The sequence below is a fragment of the Hyaena hyaena genome, unplaced genomic scaffold (assembly GCF_003009895.1).
Source record: "Hyaena hyaena isolate Hyena2069 unplaced genomic scaffold, ASM300989v1 scaffold_83, whole genome shotgun sequence".
In the NCBI taxonomy this organism is placed as follows: domain Eukaryota; kingdom Metazoa; phylum Chordata; class Mammalia; order Carnivora; family Hyaenidae; genus Hyaena; species Hyaena hyaena.
The window spans coordinates 212845-237817 of record NW_024080715.1 but is presented as its reverse complement, the minus strand read 5'-3'; the positions used below and the strand labels follow the sequence as shown (position 1 = coordinate 237817).

Here is a 24973-nt window from a genome sequence, read left to right as displayed (position 1 = left end):
TACTATGCTTTTTTTTTTTTTTTTAACCCTAACCCTAATGCTAACCCAAATACTATGCTCTTTTTATTATAATCTTAAAAATTCCTCAGTTTGAATGAGACATGAAAGCTGTAATATTTCCTCTGCAAAGTGCAAACCATTTGTGAGGAAGTCTCATGACCATGTCTTAATGGAATGTTTTCTCTAGGAGGATGGAATACAATTTGGCTTTAGAACTTTATGAGCCTTCAAAGAGCTTCCAGGAAAGTTATTTTCATTTAAGTATTAAATATGGTATCAAGTTAATTTTCTACTGTCTCAGTAGTTGTATGACCATAATATTAAATGCAATTCTATATATATTCCAGCCTGTAAGCAGTATATTTATTAAAAATACATAAAAATTTCTTTCTGATAACCAGTCAAGGACCCCTGAAAAGAACCTATAAAGTCTGTTATTCTCCACCAGGGCAATCTCTGAAATGAAAAGAGAAATCACAAGGAATGAGAGAAGTACAAATTTGTTTTTTCTAGAATTTAATATTTTAAAAAAGAAAATATAAAAGTTATCCAAAAAAATCTTAAAGGGTTCATTTTGGGGCTAAATTCTAGCACTGAAAGTTTTTTTTCTTATAATTGATTTCAGGTAAAAAGTAAAAATTATGTAATAAACAAAGGAGCTAGAGCTGTCCCAATATAAAGCCCACCTGCAAAAAGGCAGGACAAAATGAGCTGACTGAACAAATTTCCACATCATGGACCTTGGTAACAGGTTTCAAATGGTTTCAGTTCTCAAGATCTAAAAGGAGGATCATCTTGCATGCTTAGACTCTACTTCTTCAAGAATCCACTGAATGCCATTCAAAAAACCAGTTAGAGTTTCAGCCTCTGTATCCTGGACCTATGAGCAGATAAGAGAGGTCACTGTAAGAAACTGAGTCCAAAATCTTATGATTAAAAGAAACATTTTTTTAGATACTAAAAAAAGAATAGGGTTAAAAAAATTCCAATTAACTTTGGGTGAGTCATTCAAGTTTTGTCTCCTACAGAACTTAGATAAAAAATATGATCTCAGCTTTGGGAATGGGAAGAACTATCATTTCTATGATTTGTTTGTATGTATCAGAAAAAAAATTTTTTCCTCCAAAGGATCCACTTTGAAAGCTAAAACCTTTTTTAAAGAATCCAGCTAGTCAGATGATAAATGTGATATCCAGTTGCAAAAATGTGTCTTAAAGACTGCCACTCTTCTTAAAAGTAAGCTAAAACTCCCACCACTCTGTGTTCCAAAGAGTCTTCAGGGCTCTATGGAAGGTGTAAGGGGAGGAAGGAAGAAAATTCTCTAACTTTTTAAACATAGGCATTTCCAATTTTTAAGTTTCTTTATTTTACCTAAGGGCTTTCATATAAGGTTTAATTTGAAGAAAGGGTTCCAGGATTAAAATTTGGAAAGCAAGAAACAATAAGATGGAATTTTTTTGATGACCCTTAAAGAATAATACATTCATGCTTTAAAAAAACATGATACAAAAAAAAAAACTGATCAACTGATATAATTTATGGTAGGGAAAGCAAGTAGAGAGCAAATAATCAGGTGAAGCTTATTGATACCAACTGACTACCTCCCACCAATTAAGCTATTAAAACTAACTTTAGAATATGATTTCATTAAAGAGAATGAGTAAGAAAGCATTAAAACAAATAAAGAATAGTGAAAAATAAAAATAAGATTTTTCTCACCAAAGAAAATAAGACCTTACCATCCATGGGTGGTTTAGATGATTTAGACGCAGCTCATGAGCCAAATAAAAACAAGGCATTCTTTTTACATTTGCTTGAGAAATACAAGATAAAACCAACATAGGTCTTCCTGAAGATCCAAAAGCTGGATCTGTCATTGCCATAATACGAGAAAATTCATCTTGCCATTCATGTCCTAAAGAATGTAGTCAAAACCCTTAATTTGCATTACTTATACTGATTTTTAAAATAAACAAAATAAGAAAATAAAAATTATCAGGATCCACATATAATAAACTGCCTCTATTGTCGTTTATTTACAGCTATTCAATTACTGATGTGTCATAAAATTACATTAAGTAGCCTTCAAGGATAGGAATTTCGGTGATATTAGAGGGAAAAATAGTCACAGTACCATTCAGATGTGTTTATAGTTTAAAAACAAAAATACTTTGATATAGATAATTTTCCTCTCACAAATTTTGTAGCTATAACTACGCTTTCTTTCAAAGGCCTTAATTTAAACAATTTAAACATACAGTTGGGTCTAGCTCTTTATTCAAACTAGCAATCTCTGCCTTTCTTTGGAATGTGTAAGTTATGGACATTGTAAGGTAGTCAAAATTCTAAAAGGACCCCCGATGATTTACACCCTTGTATAATCTCTTACCCTTTAAGTGTGGGAGGAATCTAGAATCAGTGATGGGATATCACCACCCTGAGTAGGCTACATTATAAGACACATATGACTTCAAGAACAAGAGAGTATCCTCAGTGAGGCTGACCTCAGAGAACCTTGGTGGGAAAGATTCTCCACTGCAGGATCTGAAGACAAGAGGGAGTCACATGGCAAGAAATGAAGACAGCTTCTAAAAGCTGTCATCAGCCCCCAACTGATAGTCAGTAAGGAAACAGAAAGCTCAGTCCTACAACAGTAAGGAACTGAATTCAGCCAATAATTTCAGTGAGATAGGAAGCAGATTTTTCCCCAGAGCCACTGGAAAGTGATGCAACCCATCTGACCCTGATTTCATCCTGTAAGACCTACACTGAGAACCTAGCCATGCTGTGCTGACTTCTGATATAGAGAACTATAAGCTAATGAACAAGTATTGTTTTAAGCCACTAGGTTGTAGGGGAATTATCATATATTAATAGAAAATGAATAAACATTTAATGTAATTATCAACAGGGTGCATTTAAATCTATCATAGATCTCTCAGATTTTCACTTGTCCCATCTGTTCTTTGTTCCTTTATCCTACCTTCTTTGGACTGTATTTTATAATGATTCCCTTTTATCTTAACTTCTGACTTAATTCAATTGTACCTCTCTCACACTTTTTTTAGTGGTTGCTCAAGGATTTACAATGTACATTTTTAACTTGTAACAATCTACTTTAGACAGTATTATACAACTTTACACAGTATTATACAACTTTACATATAGGAGAACCTTGTACCAATGTATTTCCATTTGTTCTCTTTCATGTGGTTTGTTATTATTATATATCTTACTTAAAAATACCATATAGCCACAATACATTATTTTTCCTTTACATAATCATTAAAAAGTTAAGATTAGGGGAAAAAATATATATAGCTATATTGTTTCCATCCCAGGGCTCCTCTTCCTTTTTTTTTTTTTTTTAAGATCCAATTTTCCATCTGGTATCACAGCCTTCTACCTTCTACTGTAGAGCTTTCTTTATTATTTCTTGTAATGCAAATCTGCTAAGAATGAACTTTCTCAGGTTTTGTCTGAAAGTCTTGATTCTGTCTTCATTTTTGAAAGATATCTTTGCTGAATGTAAGATTTTCCCTGTTTTGCAATACTGTAAAGATTTCTCGGGCGCCTGGGTGGCTCAGTGTCGGGCGTCTGACTTCGGCTCAGGTCATGATCTCATGGTTCGTGGGTCTGAGCCCTGCGTTGGGCTCTGTGCTAACAGCTAGCTCAGAGTCTGGAGGCTCTCTTCGGATTCTATATCTCCCTCTGTCTGCCCCTCCCCTGCGTGAGCTCTTTCTGACTCTCAAAAATAAATAAAAAACATTTTAAAAAATTAAGAAAAATAGATTTCTCTTCACTGCCTTCAGCAATTCTTTCAGGAATTCTCATTCTTTACCTTTGGCCCTCTGTATGTATGCTTCCTTTTTCTTTTGCTTCCTTCAAGATAATCTCTTAGTCTTTGGTTTCATCAGTCTGGCTATAATGTATCTAGGTATATTTTTCTATTTATGTATTATTTTATTTACTTATTTGCTTGTTTGTTTTGAGTTCTCTGAGTATTTTGGATCTATGGTCTGTTGTCTTTCAGTAATTTTGAAATATATTTGGCCATTATCTGTTCAAAAATTTCTTTTTCCTTGTTTTCCTTCTTCATGTTTTGGGGCTGAAATTACACGAGTTAGATCAGGGATTGACATACTATATTCTATGGATCTATTTTTATAAATACAAATTATTTCTAAAACAGTCATGCCCATTCACTATAATTTCCCTATGGCTACCTTTGCATTCAGCTAAGCTGAGTAACTGTGAGAGACCATATGGCTTATACACCTAAAATATTTACTATCTGGCCCCTTAAGAAAAATTATGCTGACCCCTCAGTTGTTTCCCTTGATGGGTTTCCCCAGTTTTTGATGCTCTGTTCCCCAGTCCTACTCTTTTCTCTGTGTTTTACTTTGGATAATTTCAATTAGTTTATCTTCCGGTTCACCAAAGGTTTCTTTTGCTGATAAATCCATTGAGGAAACTGTTCACTTGTTTCTTGTTCACCTGTTATATATTCATACTTAGCATTCATATTTTATGTTTTCATAACTTACTTTGCTGAAAATCCCTTTGTTCACACATATTTTCCACTTTTTCCACTAGATCCTTTAACATATTAATCATAGTTATTTTAATGTCCGAGAGTGCCAACATCTGGGTCATCTCTGGGTCTGATTTCACTGATTGCTTTGTCTCTGGACAATGGGTCTTTTCATTTTTATTTTTTGTGTCTTATAATTTTTTTAAACAGAATTGATCTATATTTTTAAAATTTTTTTTAACATTTATTTATTTTTGAGAGACAGAGAGACAGAGTGTGAGCACAGGAAGGGCAAAGAAAGAGGGAGACACAGAATCTTCAGCAGGCTCCAGGCTCCGAACTGTCACCTCCCAACACAGGGCTCGAACTCACGAACCGTGAGATCATGACCTGAGCCAAAGTCGGACACCTAACTGACTGAGCCACCCAGGTGCCCCTGTGTCTTATACTTTTAAATTTAATATTAAATGTTTTATGTAGAAGAATAGTAGAGATTGAGATGAAGAAAATCTCTTCCCAGAAATGGGCATGCTGCTTCTTCTGTTAGGTCACTAATGCAGTGGGTTGAGTCCAACTAGTCAATAGTTGAGCTGGACTTGGCTTTTGTTGCTGTGGTTAACTTCAGGGCACCATAAACATTAAAGTCTTTCAGCAGTTGGGTGGCTACTGCTACCTTGTTCTGAATGAGAACAATGTTTTACATATTCACGCCCTAACTTATTCACAAAAGATTTTGAAGAAAAATTGTAATACTGGCTTATGGCCAATAATACTCTGATTTCATGCCTAAATAACAATGTGAAGGGTAATTATTCCGAATATGTAGAGAGTGTTCTTAACCAATCTACTTACTTACTCTACCCCACATATCTCTGTACTATCTGGACAATTAAAACAAAGGTAAAAATTTTCAGTTATCTGCATAAATTATTTGAACAGAGCCAGAAGCAGACAAAACATCAATAACAAGTACAGAAGCATACAACAAAGAAATACTATGTAGTTATAGTATCAAACTTTGATATTCATCAAAATTCTATAGGTGCTTATTAAAAAAACAGATGACCATGCACCAACCCAAATCTATGAAATAAAATTCATCAGAGTAGCAATAAAGCAGGTATGTTTTTAACAAGCTGCCTAGATGATCTGAATGCATACCAAAGTTTGAAAGCCCACAATTAACAGTAATGGTACTAGAACCACATTTTTAAAATTAACCATTATATTCTTAAGAAGCCACAGTAAAGCCTACTAATGTCTTTTCATATATGCTTTGCAAAAAAAAAAAAAAGTGCTCTTAAAAAGAAAATAAGATAATGCTTACTTTTATGAGCTTCAGCATTTGCAACATAGATGAATCCATCAACAACTTCACACACCTTCTGAATTTGTGGAATTACACTATACCGGCTTCCTTGTTGATCATCTCCTTCATTCTGTAGACTGAACATCTTGTTAACTGCACTTGTATGTTCTTCTCTTGCTCTATCTCTTTCCTTTCTATAAGAAAAATGTAAACATAAAACATAAACAAATACTAAAGAGGCTCCATCCCCCTAAAGTATCCAAGTCCTGATCTCTCAGGTAGGCCACCAAGTAGGCAGCCTTACCTGGTAGTGGAATATAATATCAGGATGTTGAATTTATGTTGGTTGCTCAACTGAAAACTGACTCCTGATCCAATACCTAAAGAAGAAAATTACAGTTATCAATAAATATAGAAAAACATCAGGTTGAAAAAAATTACCCAGTGCAAGCAAAATGAGCAACTAAAAAGTCCATGGCAAGTTACACATAGCTTTGGAATAAAATGAAATGTCTGTGTTGAAAAAAAGATGCTGTATGCAATTTCCATTTACATGGCAATAAAAATATGGATAAAGAATAAAGAACTGCTAGGCTTATGGCATTCCTTTTTGTATCATCATATCAGTAGCAGCTGCATCATATCAGCTACTAATATTTACCCTCAAGACTAAGACTCATTTTCCAATTTTTATGTTTCTCATTAGTTATATACTCCATGTATACATTCAGTGAAATTTCTCCTTCTGAAAATGTCTTTAAATTGATGGGGAATCAATATCACCTAAGAAAATTGAGGAAATACCAGATACTGAAATTTGGAATTAGAGTTGGGTTATAATCCTGAATTTGCCACACATTATATTTTGTGAGCCTCAGTTTTGACATCAAAATACAGAAATAATATATACTTCCTAGAAATATTGTAAGCATTAAATGAGACTGTATATGTAAAGCTCCTGGCAGAGTGATACTAAATTCTAGCTTTTTACTACTTTCACCTGAATTATTCAACATTGTTATTTGTCCTTCTTTCTTAAAATCTTCCCTTCTTTGGCTGTGTTAACCCTCAGGAGCCGATTCTTCTTTTGCATCGTGAAAAGATCCTTCTTTCTTCCATGACTCTCTTTCCTTTTGCTATATCAATGTCCTTTTCTATCTGTCTACTTTTCTCCATCCTCACTCCCTCCTTTTAGTCTAAATTATCATACCTCTCACCTGGACTTTTGCAATCACTTTTAACCAGTCTCTACATCCACTTTTGCCCCCTACTGTCCATTCTTCTGACCGCAACTGGAGAGATGGCTTAAAAATGCCTATCTAATTATATCTCTTTCCTTCAAAGCCATCATTCTTCAAAAACAACTTATTATAGCTTCACCTTTACTTCCCTCTTTAGGACAACTCCACCTTTCATATTCTTGATTCCTGAATTAAAGCCAATCTAGTGGCTTAAATAAACCTGCCATGCCATCCTGTGTCACCATTCCTGGCAACGTATATGCAGAGATCTTGGTGGCTGAGACTGCAAGCATAACCCTAGTCCCCTGGCCACCAGGTCTGGTATACAAATTCCCCAAAGAGATCCCCAAAAGAGATCATAGAAACAACTCTATTATATCTCTGATCTTTGTTTTTATCAGTTTAATTTCCAGAGATTACCCTCTCGACACATCTAACCTCAGCCCAGTATGATTTCCATGCTGTTCTACACCATCTTACCAATGACCTATCCTGCTATTCTTCCCTGATCTTGCAGCGTTTGAGGCATAATTAGATTGGCATTTTCAAAACAATCACCTCTACTGCTGTCTGAAGAATAAAATTAGCATTTCATCATCCGCAAATTTCCCCATATTTCCAACCTCTTCTTTTTTAAAAAAAAATTGTTTTGTAATGTTTTATTTATTTCTGAGAGAGAGAGAGAGGCAGTGTGAGCAGGGGAGGGTCAGAGAGAGAGGGAGACATAGAATCTGAAACAGGCTCCAGGCTCTGAGCTAGCTGTTACCACAGAGCCTGATGTGGGGCTTGAACCCACGAACCGTGAGATCATGACTTGTGTCAGATGCTTAACCGACTGAGCCACCCAGGCACCCCTCCAACCTCTTCTTTAAGTGTTGCATCTCATAGCCTTATCTGCAACTGGCCTGCCCTTAAGTGCTGCTGCTCTTGAAGAAGACTCTCAAGTAACAAAACTGCTTATTCTCTCACATATCAGAGTAGAGAGGTGAAGTCACTGTTCTCTTTACTCCTCGCTTCCATGTCCAAGCACTCACCAACTCTCTTCAAAACTTCATCTCTATTCAGACACACCATTCAAGGGGAGTACCATCTCCCCTTTTACGGCCTCATCATTTAAGAATCTCCTTTTGACAACTCCTTCCTCTAAACATTCACTGAAGATCTCAGCACTTGGTTCACAATATTCCTCTCTATACTCAGAAACTTCCAACTCCATGCAGACACCGTATGATTCCCAAATCTTGATTTCTAACCCAGATCTTACTCTTGAGATCTGGATGCAGAGTAATCCACAAAGTGATTTGTTCACTCACTTATCAAATATATATACTGAGTGTCTACTACATGCCTGACATCAAAACACAGCCAAGAATAAAGCTAGCCTGCCCTAATGGAGCTTCCATTCAAGTGGACTGCTTATAGCGGGCATCTCTATTTATATCTCTCAGAGTTATCAAACTCGGCATATTCCAAAGAGTGGCTGTCATTCTCCCTATACAGATCTCTCAATAAAGTTTCTCTTCCTCCTCCTGTGTTTCCTTATCCTAGTAAATGGCACCATCAACCAAGATGAAAACCACATCAGAAATACTACTAATACATACTTGTCAACACTGTATCCTTCACATTTTTTTCACAATATTCTAGTGGTTTCTTAATGGGTCTCCATGTCTTTATAGCCTCCTCTAATCAATTTTCCACTTAGGAGCCAGATCTTTTTCAAATGCAATCTTGATCATCTCGCTCCTCTGCTTAAAATCTTTTGACAGCTCCCAAATGCTTAAGCATGACATTCACGTGTCTTCTCACCTAGCCCCACTCTAGACACACAGAGCTACTTCAAAGTGTCACATAAATCCAGAATTCTGTGCTTTTAGAAATGTAGTTCTCACTGCTCATAATACTTTTACCCCTTATTTTAATAGCCTACTTTAATTCATCTTAATGACTCAAATAAGGCATCCTGTTCAACATGGAGCCTTCTTTGACCCTTATCTTTCTATCCAGGAGGCTAATTACACCATATTCTAATCAGCTGCATACTTGTCTCTGCCCTTACCTAGACTAAGTATCTTCAGGGCAGACAAAGATTTCTCATGTTTGTTTTAAATCTCTGTACCTTTAGCATCTAACAGGTGCTCTCAATAAATGAATGAGTAAAAGCATAAGCTAGATTATCCTGTTACATATGTTTTCTATATCTCCTGCTTGCCAACTAACTCCATGGTTATTGTTTTCATAGAAAGAAGATGAAGGTATTAATTGAGCTCTTTTTAAAAATTCCAATGTATATCAAAGTACTCTGCACACAGCAGATGCTGAACGGTTTTTGCTGTTAACATTCTTTTAAAATATGATAACTACTGTACAAACATCTGTATAACATATAACTCACTTTCATATAATCTTACATTCTGTATTACACAAACTTGAGACAATAAGGGAAAGTGCATCTCTCATAAAAAAGTAAATCAATTCTTTCAATCCATTGGGATTGGGTGGGTAGGGGGGACATTGGGGCTCCTATTCACCAAATTACTATTATTTCATTACATCAGAGATGTAATTAATTAAAAATTTCTTATTATTCAACATTAGTGTCAAGCCCAAAGTGCTTTAATTATTATATACTATAGATTAACATGAAAATTACCATCAATCTGCCTCTGAGGCAAGCCAGCTGTTGGGCAAAGTTCCTCTGAAGACATCAAGCTCAACACCAAAGATGTATTCAGTTCTTCCAAACCTGGTCCAAACATAGCAAATCGTGGTTCATTCTGAATGATCAATGAGTGTAAAAATGACGTGACAGCTCCATACATAGGACGGCTAGATTTCAAGGGTCTTCTTGTATATGGACAGCACATTTTATAGCTGTATAAAATTGTCACAAGTAGAAAATTAAGACAGAAAACAAAAATTAGCCAGTTATTCATTCAACAATATATACTTTATTGAGAATCTGCCAGACACAAGAGATACAATTATATAGTTACAATCCTCATGGAGGGACATGGAAGACAGACACCATTATAATATGTATGCTGAATGCCATGATAGGAAAAAAGCAAAGGTGCTCTGGGAGTAAAAGTGGTCCAGAAGCTGAGAAAGTTTCCCCCAGGAAGTGGTTTCTTAACTTCTAATCTTTTATTTAGATTCTTCTTATGGAACACTTGGTCTAACATTTGTTGCAGCTGTAAAAACTCACTACATAGAGTAGTGAAATCACAGCCTTTCTTATCATTACAACTGTCAGGCATTTTTGTCATTACAACTGGGGGTCAGTGGGTGGTGCTACTGGTATCTAGTGGACAGACATAAAGAATGATGCTAAACATCCTACAGTGCACAGGACAACTGGTCTAAACACCTGGTCTAAAATGTCAGTAGTGCCAAGATTGAAAAACCCCACACTAAAAGATAAGCTACATGGATAGTTAGCATACATATCTCTAGAGGTAAAAAAAAAAAATTACTAAGGCCACCAATATGACCAAATTTCTCAAGTACTCTTATTAACAGCCTCTAATGTAACAGTTTAATGAGTGTTAATTATACACAAAAGCTCAAATGTTCCTTATGGATAACCTAGCCAACTAAGAACCATGTGAAAAACCAATTGTTTCTTTCAATAGTGATATATTTCTAAATTAGCAATTCTACATGTTAGCAAGAACATACTATTAAAACACAGTACCGAAATCAAAATAAAACCTAAACCCTTTTAACTAAATCAAGCTGGTTAAGACAATCAGTAACCTAACAAGATAATGATCTTTATTTAGGAATCTTGTAATTCAAGAAAGAAAAAAAAAATCTACTTTGAAGCTAGGTAGATCTGGCCAAGCCTCACCACTATTGTTCGTATAAGCCACTTATAGTCTGAACTAAGTTTTTTACTCTGAATTATTTGAGCAATAACAATTAACCCAGGGTTGTAAGGATCAGAAATTAATTTATAGATTTAAGAAACAAAACAAATGAACAAAACAAAAGACAGAAACCAAAAAAAAACCAGACTTTTAAATACAGAGAACAAACTGGTAGTTTGCAGAGGGGAGGTTTTAGGGGGATTCGTGATATAAAGGGTATTAAGAGTACACACATCAAGATGAGCACTGAAAAATGCATATAATTGTTGAATCATTATATTGTACACCTGCAACTAATATAACACTGTATGCTAATTATAGCTAAAGAAAAAAAAACTTTTATATGATCACAAATGGTAGCTACTATGACTATTACTATTCCTGGGGAAAAGTTGGTTCCACAGCATGATATACTTGATGCTATGGTTGGTTGTGGTACAATGCAGAAATAACAACTAGCCAATTAAGAGTACAGTAGCACTTACTGAAATTATATATAACATAACATCTACATTTTAATAAAGTAGCCTCACCTCATAAGACTTAGCATCTACACTGGAATAAGGAATGATCTGAATAATTTAAATAAAATATGAAAAAAACCCTATATCTAGCTACTAAAATCTTTACCTTAAACACAAATATTTTTTTATTTTATTTACCATGCCTTAAATTTGGGGCCCTCAATAAAATAGGTTATATCCAGACCCAATGACATACGTTTAAGGCAGCATGCCAGGATTCCAATCAGATCAGCCCCTTATAAGCTATATGACCTTAGGCAAATCCATAACCATTCTGAACCTCAATTCCACATCCATAACACAAGGATAATACCTTTTTTATTGCATGAAAATTACGTTAAGTAAACATACAAAAAGCACTCCCATAGAATCCAATGCACTACAGTTGTTCAAGAACATTAATTCTCTCAGCTACATGACATTTAAAAGTCAGTGCTTTTGGGTGATAACAAAATCTTATTTCCCAGAACCTTCGGAATGTTTTTCTTCTCTGCTAAAGAACTGGTCTCTGATTGCTAATCATTCCTTGTTTGGACACAGAAAAGTATTTAGCAGTTAAACAAAACATCAAATATTCTAAGGATAATGAAAATTTTAAGAAGCGTTTTACTTCTTGGCATATGAACTGTCTACTATATTATTCAAATACTCCAGAGTCAGGCACCACAGGCAAAAATGAAATAATAAAAAATAATAAAACGTGAAAACTGAAAGGGTCCTATGAAGGAAGTCATTTAACTTAATCCCGAATTTTTACAAAAGGACATTTAGACCCAAATTCCATGAAACAAATCAGTGGCAGGGTCAAGACTAATTTAGACTACTGACTTGTAATATTGCCAAATATAATATATTTGTTTCATAAAACTAGATACTTACACCGCCATGTAGTCAAAAACTGTACCATCAGTGACCTCTGATACAGGCTTTTTTAAGATTTCTAGATCTGGAAGAGACTTCCAGTCAACAGATGACCAAGAAGGAAGATCCCGCAGCAGAAAATATCTCCACAGAATTGGATCTCGTACAGTTTCATTCCAATAATGGCTTGTACTTCCCAACTGACACAGATCATGAGGTGAAAGAAATGACAAAATATATAGCTGTACATCAATCTGAAATGGAAACAGCAAATGGGTATAAGGCACAAAAAAATGTATCCTGGGAAACTGTTTCCTGATAAATTATAAAATACCAGGTAATTATTTTATCATATTAGGCAACCAAAAGTCAACCGAAGACTTTTTAATGATTATATCAAGATAAATTACAAAATTAGTAAAGAATTATAGTAGTTAACCAAAGATTAATTTGTCAGTATTTTTAATGAGATCTATCATTCTGAAGTTATTTTCCTGCCATCAAAAAAGAAAGATAACTGCACTTAATTTTTGACACACTGTAACATTCACTTTTCAAGCAAAATAACCAGATCCTTAATTTCTCCTCATGGATATCATGCCACATCGTTCATCTGAACAAATTACTTACGGAAATAATCTAGCCTTCAAAATAAAATCTTTATCAAGATGACAAACTGCTGATCTTGCATTAGATCAAAGAATAAATGTGTCATCTGAGTTCCTCCATAAAATCTATTATTTCAAAGAACCTCTACGAAAGGGAGAACCTTGGAGGCATTCCGAGCCTGCAGTTTCCAATTTCTGAGAGATGTCAGAGGGAGGTGTCAAGGGTTCAGCTGAGACACGGAATTTAATCATTTCTAAGAAATTTCTCGCCTCTCCGTTGCCCCATCTGCCTGAAGAGTTTAACAGAGGAGGTGGATAATTCTTGCGGCCTGTCGCCACTTGAGGCGCTTTTAACTTCTTCTCAGTGAAGTGTGAGCGCCGGAACTTGAACCAGGCGGTGAGAGCAGGGCCCCAGGGTCCTCGCAGCGTTCTGCGGTTCCCCCCGGTGTTCTGGGGCACCGAACCTGAGATGAAAGCCGCTGACAACACGGTCGCTGAAGGCTTCCCCAGGCTACCCAGAGAGTCTGGCGTGGTCTTTTTCCCGAAGGCCCGTCAGGGGGGGTGGTGTTTTGGGGGGTGGAAGACGTGAGGATGGGCCGGCCGGTTACCAGGGCGCCCCCTGACGGTGAGTTTCGCTGCGACCAGCGGTCCCGCTGCGGAGCACCAAAGGTCAACGCCCCCGGCGTCTCTGGTCAACTGTTACTCCCGGGTGACGACATGGCCCGGAAGGGCTGCAGGACAAGGCAGGCCCAGACCCGGGTGCGGCGAGACCCCCAGGGGTCGCCCGAGCCGGGCGCCCCTCCCGCCCCGGCCCCTCGGTCCTCCGCGGCCGGTGGCCGCCACTCACCGGCAGCCGCGTCAGGGTACTGGCCTCCTCGTCCGCCTCCTCTTCGGAGGCCCTCGGCGCTGCCCTCTCCTTGCCCACCGACTGCCAGAAGTTCCTCCAGCCGCTGAGGATGGCGGCCTCCAGCCGGCTCCAGTCGCTGTGGTGCGGCTGAGGGGAGCTCCCGCCGCTGCGGGGCTCGCTTCCCGCCATGGCCGCCGCCGCCGCACGTGACGCGCCGCAGAGTCACGCGCGCGCGTCCGGCTCCGGGCGCCTGGCCTCCCGCCTGGTGCCTCGCGCCGGGCTCCTTCCACGTCCCCCGGCGGGCGGCCTCCCCACCCGGAAGGGAACCGAGACGGGGCCCAGTCGCGTGCTGCCTGGAACCGAGCCCGAAGCTCCCGCTCACTGCCCTCGCCCCCGCCCCGTTCACTTCAGACCTCAGCCGCGCTAACCTCGGTCACTGGACGTCTCTGGGCCGCGTTGTAACTTGGTTACGTTCTGTCTGAGACCCATTTACACCTCATCTGGGCCTAGGTGATCCTTATTCAATAGATGGCTCCCTTCCGCTATTTTATGCACTGCACTGCTAGGTGTAGACGGTTTTTGTTTTTCAGTCTCTGATTTACTGTTTGTGTTCTTGGAGATTGGCAGAGAGTAGAGAGGTGGTCAGGGGCTCAAGCATGAAAGACCTTGCGCCAAGGTGAGGAGTCTATATTCGCTCTACTTTAAAATATAGGTACATTTAAAAATTCTTGAAGGTAGGCATCTCATAAAAGGGCAGCAAAATAGGGCTAGAATGAGAGGAAAAGCAAGATACTTTTGAAAACTGTTGCCTGAATACTGAAGCCAGGTACTGTTCAAATCCTGCTAGTGAGTGTTTTTTTAAAATCTGTTGAAACAGTTATCCGTTTTACTCACCTTGTCCGACCTTAACTATGAAAAGGCTTTAGGAAGCTATACCATATTATACCACATTACAAGGTATTAACAAAAATTCAACGTAATAATTTAAAAGATCAAATTGGCTTTATTGCACAATTCATGAATATCCCAACTAGCATCCCAACTAGCAAATAGAAAGGAGCTGTCTTGAGCTGCAGGAAAAGAAAGGTTTTTAAAAGGCAGAAAAGGGGCCAGGTGGTGCCTGGCTGGCTGATCAGTGAGAATCTTGATCTTGGGTGCAGAGAATAGACAAAAATCATTACAGGCAAAAAAAAAAAGAATAGAAAAAAAGTAAATTATTGGCAAAAAGTACACTGTTGTAGACAAGGTCATCCTCCTAAGGGGAACGGAAGAGGTCTATCAGTAAGTTTCCTAGTGCTGGCCAGGGATTCCTTGTTGACTGGCTAAAGGTTACATTTCTGAGGGGGCTGAAACTGCAGGTAGGTAAGGTCTTGGTTTGCTGAAGTGCGGCCCTTCAAAAAGATTCCATCTGGGGACTGTGGTTTTCTTTTCAACAAGGGTAACCTATTATATTGAACTGATTATGGTCCCTATTGGTAAAAGGACACAAATACTTACTTAGTACTATGTCATTCATTTTCAGCTGGATTACTTCATTCTAATCCAAAACACTCTGCTCAAAGCTACATCTGTTTCTTAAAGGATAATTTCAATCTAATGTAATAAATACATAGTTTTAAGGCTCTAGGATTATTCAATAAAAAGCAAGACAGCACTGTTATACCACGCAACAAGAAAAATATACCCCATTCAAAACAATCCAGTGGCTTTAAAAATCCACATTCTTGAGAATGGACACAATAAATGAATCCCTACATAATCTGGCTTAACTCATTGTCAGCCAGTAGTTGCTTACAATATCCAGGACCTGCAACTCTATTTCTTTTTGTGAAGACACCAAACATAACCCAACGCACCTGTTGAAAAATTAACCCCACTTTTTTTTTACAGCCTTCAAACTAGAAGACAGGATCAACAAATTCATAAAATTATTGAAATCTATAAGGATCATGTTAGGCTACAGGGAACATTTATGTAAGTTGTATATACAAATATTTTAAAATATAATTATATTTAACATAATATACATTCACCGCTCACACACACTGTCCCCTCAGATATATTAAGCAGACTGTTTAATAATGCTTAATAATGGACACACTACTTACTGGCCTGAATTTACACTTCAGAAGTAAATATCCAGGAATCTAAATCTCAAATAACAGAAATCTGAAAAAGCCTGATAACTGAGGTTCTGTAAGATCTGAATTTAAAGTTTCATTATTTTTCTTGCATGCTGTTGCTAATGACCAATAAGCAATCCAACTGCAAACTTACTTCTGCAAGGCTGTCCACACAAGTAAAAGAACCATGAATTGATTAACCATCTGGCACTTCTCCCTCTCTAGGACCAAGAAAGAACTAGCACAAGAAAAAAAAAATGTGTATCAGTTCAAGTACTGAAATAATTTTCAGCTTTTACAAATAAGTGTGAGCGCTTATAAATGTATGGGTTATAATTTTTTGTGAAAATTATTACTGTAAGTAACGTAATCCCATGTGTCCACTAGCTGATTCAAGTCACCAGTTTATCAATCTTGCTCCGTCACTATCTCTACCCAATGCACACATCCCCAAATCAAGATTATTCTTAAGCAAATCCCAGATATATCATTTCATCCCTAAATATCTCAGTATAGGTCTCTAAAAATTAAGGTAACTTTTAATAAACATAAGCCCTTTACTATTATCAGCTAACTAATGTTCTTTAAAATCACCAAGTATCTGGTCAGGGCTTAACTTCCTCACCTGCCTCAAGTATATATATTTATTTATATTTTGCAATTGGCTTCTTTAAATCATGACCCAAACAAGATCCACCTGTTACATTTGGTTGATCTATTCCTAAAACTTGTTCATTCTGTAGGTTCCCTCTCCTTTATTTTCCTTTGCAACTAATAAAGAAACCAGGTTGGTCTTTCTGGACTTCCAGGACCACATTCTGGACTTTCTTGAAGGCCTTCAATGGGGTCTTTAACCCATTCCTCTAAGGCTTGATCAAATTTAGGTAGGTTTTGCAAAATATCTCTAAGTGGTATTGTGTACTCAAATTGTCATTCCCATTTTCTAATGTTCAAACTTGATCAATGGTTTCTAAAGTCTGATCCATTTATTACCAACTTCCTCATAATCTTTTCATCTCAAGCATTTAAGAGTTATCAGTGATTACTGTTTACAAGTTGTGAAGTAGTACTATTCTAATTTTATGATTTCTTTGATTAGATGATTAAATAAAAGTTGTCCCTCATCAACCATTTGATTGTCCCGCCCATGATAGAGAATCAGCCTCATCTCCAGGGAACTCTGGTTCACTTTTTTTAAAGTTTATTTATTTATTGGGGGTGGGGGGTGGGTGGGTGGCGGGGCAGAGAAAGGGAGAGAGAATCCCCAGAGACTCGAACTCACAAACTGTGAGATCATGACCTGAGCTCAAAGCAAGAGTCAGATGCTTAACCAACAGAGCCACCCACACGCCCCAGAGCCCTGGTTCATTTTAATAGGAAATGGTATTTGGACATTCTTTGGTGGTCTTTATGTAGAGAAAATAAGAGTTCATACTGTTATTTTCTATTCAACTTCAGAACTACAGAATTTTTACTTACCTTCTTTGATTCCAATTTAGTCTCTTTTCCCTAACACCGAAAATCAGCATTTCTAATGATATCAGCAGTGTTATTAAAACTATAATTCCTGATGAGTTTGATTTCTTCATAGTCCTTGGGGATATCCACTAGGGAAATGCAAATTATTGTTCTTTAAAAATAATTGAAATATTTCTGTGTAGTTAAGCCAACTTGAATGAGCACAATACAGCTCATTTGTTTTATTTTGCTTTGGAATTTTAGGGGTTGCTTTTAATTTAGATCTAATCTTGTTTCCTAAAAATGTAGTGCATGCTTCCGAAGTCAAATGTACAAAATTCAAGGTATATTCAGAGAAGTCTAGCTTCCATCCTGGTCCCCTCTCCATCTGGTCCCTTTCTCCATACCTCCCACCATAAGTACCTTTTTAAAAAATTTTTAAATTACACACACACACACACACACACACACACACACAGACAAGCAAACAAGGTTATACACACATTTATTCCCTTTCTTAAATAGTACTATACACATTTTCCACCTTGTTTTTCACTTAAGACGACTCCATAGCATTATACAGAAATATCTGGCTTTGCTTTTTACAGCTATATACCATTCAATCATGTGGATATTCTAGTTTAACCTATTTTTTAAACAGGATATTGGATGACTAATATTTCATTAAATGCCTCTGACTTGTAAGTTAAGTGTGACCAAAAAGGTACTAGAAGTCAAGTCAATCAGGCTGATAGGTAACTGTTGATGTTGGTATACAGAGTATATATACATTGGAGACCGGGGCTGAAAACTTTCAGAAAATTGTAGGTTTCCTTCTGGCCATCCCTAAAACAAACATTTGAGGTATCTATCCAGCCAGTTAATTTCTTTTCTGAAACTTGCTTCTCATTTAGAAAGGCTAGCACCACTTGAACTGACAAGGCAGTGAATGAGTGCTCACTGGCCTGAACCAGAGTTTGTCACTCAATTACTCTGGCTGATAAGTATATTTTCAGCATGATGAACTGAAACACAGAACTAGACTTAAAGAAAATAATAAAAACTAAGTCTTTTGAGCTCTTAGAATGTGCTAAGCATTGAACTAAGCAACTTAGAACATTAACTCATTTAATCTTCAATTACTCGTGAGGTAGGTACTATTAGTGCTCCTTTGTTAAATAATAGGATATTAAGGTATAGAAAGGTTAAGTAATTTATGTGGAGCCACATAACTAGGACATGACAAGACTAACTAATATTTAACCTCAGATCTCTGGCTCCAGAGCCCATATTCCTAACCAATATACTTAACACCATAAGAAATAATGTTCAGAGGTCAAAGTAAACAGAGACATGGAAAGTTTTCATTCTGACACAACACTCAGGTATAAAAGAAAATAAAGAACACAATACAAATATGGGAATATGGTTTTATTTAAAAAATTATATGCTCCAAAACATTTTACTTGGAAATCTTCACTAGAAGAAAACAAAGAACAATGAAGAACACCAGTATAACACGTACTTATTTATGGATACAGTAAATGCATTTTAATATAATACTTCCTAACATGTTATCTCATATTGTATTAAAAATAATAGAAGGAAGTGACACTAGAGAACTACAGAATCCTGGATTCTGTTGCAGATAGGGTGTCCTTATTAGAGCCAGAAAAGGAGCCCTGGAAGGTGGCAAGAGTGCCAAGCAATACAAAACTAGCATGTCATCCAGTTGTGTGTTTTTAAGAATGCCATTAAAACGAAGCTGAGAATACGTTTAGGCACAGTTCTCACTTCAATGAACATCACAGAATCCACAGTAGGAGGGTAAAGGTAGGAATGTAATTTTATTGTGGGATTTCAGCCATAACCCTTACCTCACTCTATGCAAAGGAATGAGGGAAAATCTTGTCATGAAACTTAATCAGCATCAAACAATTCATAGTAGCCAGGAACCCTATAAATGCCACAAAGCAGATATGCCTTTAAGTTTCAAAGCCTACATTGAAACTTAACTACGTAACATAAAAAAATTCACACTGCGAAAGAAACACACAAATTTAAGGATTATAATAAAAATCCTTTAACAGTTTTAGTAACCATCAGAAAACTCGAAATGGAGAAAAGACCCTCGTGTAATAACACAACAAGGCCTTTAGGTTCCCACTCACTCATTAGTGAAGCCCACACTGCAGAACACCTTAAATGTAATCGAAGGAAAAAAGGTCTTAAGTAGTGACTGACTCATTCCTTAGAACCTTCATAAGGAAGAAACTTTATGAATGTATTGAATGTGCAAGGCATTTAACCAAAGGGACAGAATTTGAAAACGCTAATGCTAAAGTATATAATCATGCCTTCCCAACAACCATACATAAAACAGCATTCTTCTCCAGAGTCACACAACCCCTTTACCCTGCTTTATTCTTCAGAGCACTAACCACTTAACACATAATACATTTATTTCTTCAAATGTGTTAACTTCCTCCACTGGAACATAAACTCCAAAAAAATGATGTTTTACAAAGCTGTGTCATCAACACCTAAGATGAAAGCTGGCACGTAGCAGGCACATAAAAATTGTTGATGAGGGAATTATAGTGCTTTCCTGATGTAGAGTATCTGTTTTCTTAAGATACTCTGCACTAAATGAAATAGAATTTACTTAGGTTTAACATAAACATACAAAAACCTGTTGTTCATTGTTTTGTAATACACCCAAGTAAAAACCACTGTCTAACTGTTATGGTCTATAGATTATTCTCCAATTACGTGGGGAATGGAAAAGTTGTACAAAAAGCACCCAGTAGCACCCTCATAACTATACCAGACAGTGAAAGACCCAAGTGGCTCCCAAGGGTCATAAAGGCAAAATGGAAGTTCCCGTTTCTGAAGAGAAAGTTACGGTTTTCTCAGGTTCCAAATCTATATAATACTTTACTCCTCTGAGAACTAATTTCTTTTTTGCCTTATTAACCACTGGTGTAGAGGGCATGGTGGTTTGGAATCCAATAGCAGCAACCCTTTTGTGCAGAGTTCGGCACTTAAGAACCATGTCTCTTATTAATTAAAAACCAAACCAAACCAAAAAACATCACTAAGGGCCTACCATTCATTAAGCACAATGTATGAAGATACATTTTTTAAATATGGAGTCCACCAACTCATAAGGAAAAGAACTATAAAGCAGTGTTCCCTGTTTGATAACATGGGAAGGAATATTAAGGGAACAGAAGCAGAGGAACATTTAACATTACTGAAAAGCGCTGAAAAAACCTTATGGATCCAGAATCACTGGAGCTGAGTCCTAAAGCATAAGTATTCAGTTGGCCACAAAGAAGGGCAAAGCATTCCCGGCTGAAGTAATAAGATCTGCAAAGAATAGTGATACTGAGGTGAAAAACACACAGCACATTGGGAAAGGAACTGGAAGTCTTTGCAATTGATCATGATGCTCCAAAAGGTGGGGGTGGGGAGCTTGTGGTTCTAAAAACATACCAAAAATGATTTAAATCTTTATACTTAGAAAGCACAAAGGTATTTTTATAGTAAAACTGCTTAAAAAGCTATGTTAAATAAAAATATCTGTTGTGTAAGGATAAGTAAGGAGACAGGGGCAGGGATAGGGAGATTTTTCCTTGTACCAAGAGGCTCTATCAGAATGTTTATCAAAAAGCAGCCTGGGTTGTAAATGTCTGAGAACACTGAACTAGAACATTACATGGGATGCACTACAGAGAGAAAACCGGGAAGGTAGACAGAAACTAGATTGTGGCATTCTTTGTTGCCTTGCTCTGTGAAAAACCAAAAACCAAAACCAAAACCAAAAACACAGAAAAACAAAACATGAGCCAAAAAGGATTTTAAATGAAAGATGAGGGTTAGTTGTTTGGACATACTGAATTACTAAAATTATCTAAGTGAAGATATTTAATAGGCAGTTAGAAGGAAGGCTCAGAGAGCAGGAGAAGCTGTGATTCGAGTTGCAAGTCTAGAAGTCAGCCTAACATTATAGCTGTCAGAAGCATCCAGGGCTATGAATGACATCACCTAGGAATATTTAAAATTAAAAAGAGAGAGAGAGAGAAAGAGAGAAGGAAGAAAAAGGGGAGGGAGAGAGAAAGCAGACCTTCAGGGAAGACCAATACCTAAGGGGCAAGCAGGAAAAAAAAGCAGCCCCAGGGGAAATGAGGAGAGGTGGAGATCAGCTTTCAAAAGGAAGCAGGTGACCTCTTTTCTTCTAAAAATGGGGAAAATGAGTAAGCAAAGCTGGGAAATAGAAATCGAACTCCTCATAGTCTGAATTTTCTAAGATTGGACCAAGAGCCATATGCTAAGGGAGGAGATAGAGGACATGAAGAAAGTGGTGAGGTTTACATTAGCCACGATGAGAAAAGGAGAGGACCCACAGCAGGAATGAACAAAAGGCTTAACCTGAAGGCTCTTCTAAAGTTGAAGAGGGATTACCCCTTGAAGGGCTACATGAACTTCACATAGGACACAGCATTCCAGAAAAGGTGTGTGACAGGATAAATTCAATGGCGAGATGTGCAAAATGGTTAGACTGAAGGCCAAGGGGACAACGGACTTGAAGGGGCTGTGGAGAGCACTTCATCTGGTGCCCCTTATAAAGCTGAAGCTTGACAGGGAAAGAAGAAAATCTGAAAGGGGCTGATGGTTTAGGAAAAAGAGGAACAGTCAAGAGGAGAAGGCTGTGAAGAAGCTAAAAAGACAACAGAATAGAAATAAAGGGAAAGAAAAATCAAGAAAAATGAGAAAGTGAAAAACCTGGAAAGATATGAACTGTTATCACTTACTGAAATTTAAGATTTCAGAAAGAGAAATTTAAGGTGGTGATTGTCAGTCATGGTGTAGCCATGGCAGTACGTTCTGGAATGTGATGAAGTCACTGGCACAGAAGTCAAGGGTATCAGGAAGGTATTAGACAGATCATCCCAAGATGATGAGAGGAGTTGAGGTAGACAGAAATACTGTAAGCAAGATAGCAAGTTAGGTTCTCTGGCCTTTATCACTCATCTCTATCATTAAAGACAAAAATAGTAAAATTTCAATACATCTGAAAAGGTGTGCTCTAAACACATATGAGCTAATGACGGACTAACCTAACTTGGTTTCATCTTCATTACTCATTTGATAAGCCATCCATCTTCTTTTAAACAAAACAGGAAAATCATTTGAAAATGTTTATATAATACCCAATAGCATAAAAATTTTAAATATATTAGTAATACATGGTGAAAAAAAATGAAACAATTCTTTCGTGGCTTTTCATTATTTATCTTATTCTGGAAATGGCAGTATTTAAATACTAGTCAAAATATTCTATTTTGCCCATTTTTTATCCATCTCTAGCAATGAGGTGACTTGATTTTAATCTCTGAAGCATAGCTTCAAGATAGACTTAAAAATAATCTAAAAGTATTTAAAATGGTCAATTTTATGTCACAATAAAAAAAGCCACCTAAAGTAATAAAAAAATTCCTAAAAAACTAAACTGGAGTCCTACTTAGATTAGTTACAGGATGGCTGAATTAAAATAACATACATGCCATCTTAGAAATTAAAGAACTGCTCCTTCATAAATTTAAAAATACATAATGAAAGATGGTGATGGCATTTAAAAATAGGTAACCATGCTGGTTATCTTTATTTGGTGTTAACATTCTTAAGCTCAGTGTCAATATGTCTTCTTTTCTGAAACTTTTCCATCTCACGGGTTGTTTTGTTTTTCTCTTTGAAAAGGAATATGTGAACTTACTGGTTAGTATGATGCTGAAAGAAGTTTAAAATTTGTTTTGCATTTGCTGTATTCCATTCTTGTTCTTTAAGGGGTCCTTCACACACAGATACATACTTTTTCAAAATTTTTTCTCCTACTTCTCGGAAATCCAAAGGTTCTTTCTGTGTCATGCAGCTTGCTCCGGAAACACCGGTATCCACTTCATGATTTTCTGGCTGTTGATCTGCACAATGCTTCAATCCCCAGTAACACATTTCTCCGCTGTACATCATAGCCAGCAAATGAATGTCACTAAATATTCCTGGGAGAATCAGTTAGGTTGAGAGATTAGAATTTAAATGTTTAAAAAGACACCTTGGTTATTAAAACTCTAATAAATTCCTTTTATGTCATTAAACATTTCCCCTTCTCATTTAACAGTTACACTAGAAAAGCCAAATAATCACTAATACAATCTGCATTTAATTGGGATTGCTATCTCTGTTTTACCTATAAAAGAGGTCCATCATCCCATAAACCCCCAAAAAACAGAGTTTGTCAGGGAATTTTTTTTTTTTTTAAGAATCATTTAGCTCACTATGTTCTTAAGTTCTAAAGAAATTATCAGTGAGTAATTTCTTTACACTGGGTAAATTATCACTGAGATCTGGCCACAAAAATGTTCTGAATTCATATAGAACTTTTAAAATTCATATTAAGGATTATTCAGATTTATGTTTCATATTAGCTAATAAAATTTAAAAATAATTAGAACCTCTCTGATGGGATCTCAGGAAGAATTCAGCCTACAGAAACGTAGGCTTCCTGGCTTCTAATCTGCATCTTGAGAGAGATGAAGTAGCGAGAAGCAGACTGCTTTCAGAGAGCACAAGATGCCAAAACAGAAGAGGACCTAGCCCTGCGGAAAAAGTGCTATGGAGTAGACGTTGTTGTTTTTTTCCTTCCCCTGGAAAAAAGAGACTCTATCTGTCCCTTTTGATTCTCCTATTGAAGAAGCAGTGGAAGCTAGGAGCTAGTGCAATCAAATTATGATTGAAGAGAAGACACTAGTAGCACAAACAAGCTAAAGAGAAAATTCCAGGCCATAGGAGTATACTACCCTATGACTAGAAATGGGAGAATAAGGGAAATTGGTGACTCCTGATGCTTTGCTTGGTTCTAAATAGGCTTTGGTGCCCATCCCTACTTTTCCTTTCACATCAATCCATATGGGTGGTTGAGGAGATTTTAGAAAGGCCACTGTGAATGCAGCTAATCAGTTTACTAGTTACCTGCAAGAAAGACTTCCTACATATAAATCAAAACCCCACGTCTGTCAAAACAGGCCCACTGGAGGAGCATTTGGTATTCACAATTTTTAGGACAGCTACTTGCCTGAATTAACTGAAGATAACAACTTTCAGTAGCTTAAATCATGCTGTTTTTCTAAGTGAGGTTTTCAAATAAAATGGAAAAACCCACAAAAGCTAACAAAGAAAAAAGGATAATTAAAACTTACTTATAAAACTGATATACGGTATTTTCCTTAAGTTTTCTTCTTCTCCATATTTGATTTCTCCCCATTAAAATTTTACATGAAGTAAAAAGAAAGTTTACGTATATAATCTAATGTCACTTGCCATCTATGTGACCTTCAACACATCTTTATAAAGAGATGATAAAAATAAGTGGTTCCTCCCTCCCACACCCCCGTCGAAAACCCAAATGATGCTCTGTATCCAGTTCCTAATATATTTAAGTGAAGAGATATTTAAACAGGAACAAACAGTTGCCACTCAGTATTCATTCTTCCCTTCTTTCTTTTTTTTTTTTTTTTTTTTTTTTTTTTTTTTTTT

At 36.9% G+C, this 24973-nt stretch overlaps 2 protein-coding genes across 3 annotated transcripts in view; both read right to left on the bottom strand.

Annotated features, from left to right (window-relative positions):
- Positions 1-558: 558 nt before the first annotated feature.
- FBXO4 (F-box protein 4) lies at positions 559-13987 on the bottom strand. The gene is made up of 7 exons (XM_039234143.1): positions 13797-13987; positions 12360-12595; positions 9738-9958; positions 6148-6223; positions 5862-6037; positions 1740-1915; positions 559-880 (listed from the first exon to the last, which is right to left on the bottom strand). The coding sequence occupies exons 1-7, from the start codon at positions 13983-13985 to the stop codon at positions 791-793; spliced, it is 1164 nt and encodes a 387-aa protein (XP_039090074.1). The 5' UTR covers positions 13986-13987; the 3' UTR covers positions 559-790.
- Positions 13988-19205: 5218 nt separating this feature from the next.
- The window catches only part of CUNH5orf51 (chromosome unknown C5orf51 homolog), a 20143-nt gene continuing 14375 nt past the window's right edge, over positions 19206-24973 (bottom strand). The window contains exons 6-7 of one of the 2 annotated variants that reach the window (XM_039234166.1): positions 23157-23439; positions 19206-19334 (exon numbers count right to left, since the gene is read on the bottom strand). In XM_039234166.1, coding sequence (XP_039090097.1) covers positions 19298-19334; positions 23157-23439 — 320 coding nt within the window. In that variant the 3' untranslated portion in view covers positions 19206-19297. The remainder of the gene's footprint in view (positions 19335-23156; positions 23440-24973) is intronic. The other variant, XM_039234167.1, reaches the window with a different exon arrangement.

Coding starts and splice junctions, on each gene's coding strand:
- FBXO4 (XM_039234143.1), bottom strand. CDS start 13,985: ATGGCGGGAAGCGAGCCCCGCAGCGGCGGGAGCTCCCCTCAGCCGCAC. Junction 9,959..12,359: donor GTTTTTGACTACATGGCGGT/GTAAGTATCTAG, acceptor AATTTTATACAG/CTATAAAATGTGCTGTCCAT. Junction 6,224..9,737: donor GCCTCAGAGGCAGATTGATG/GTAATTTTCATG, acceptor TTTCTTCTTTAG/GTATTGGATCAGGAGTCAGT.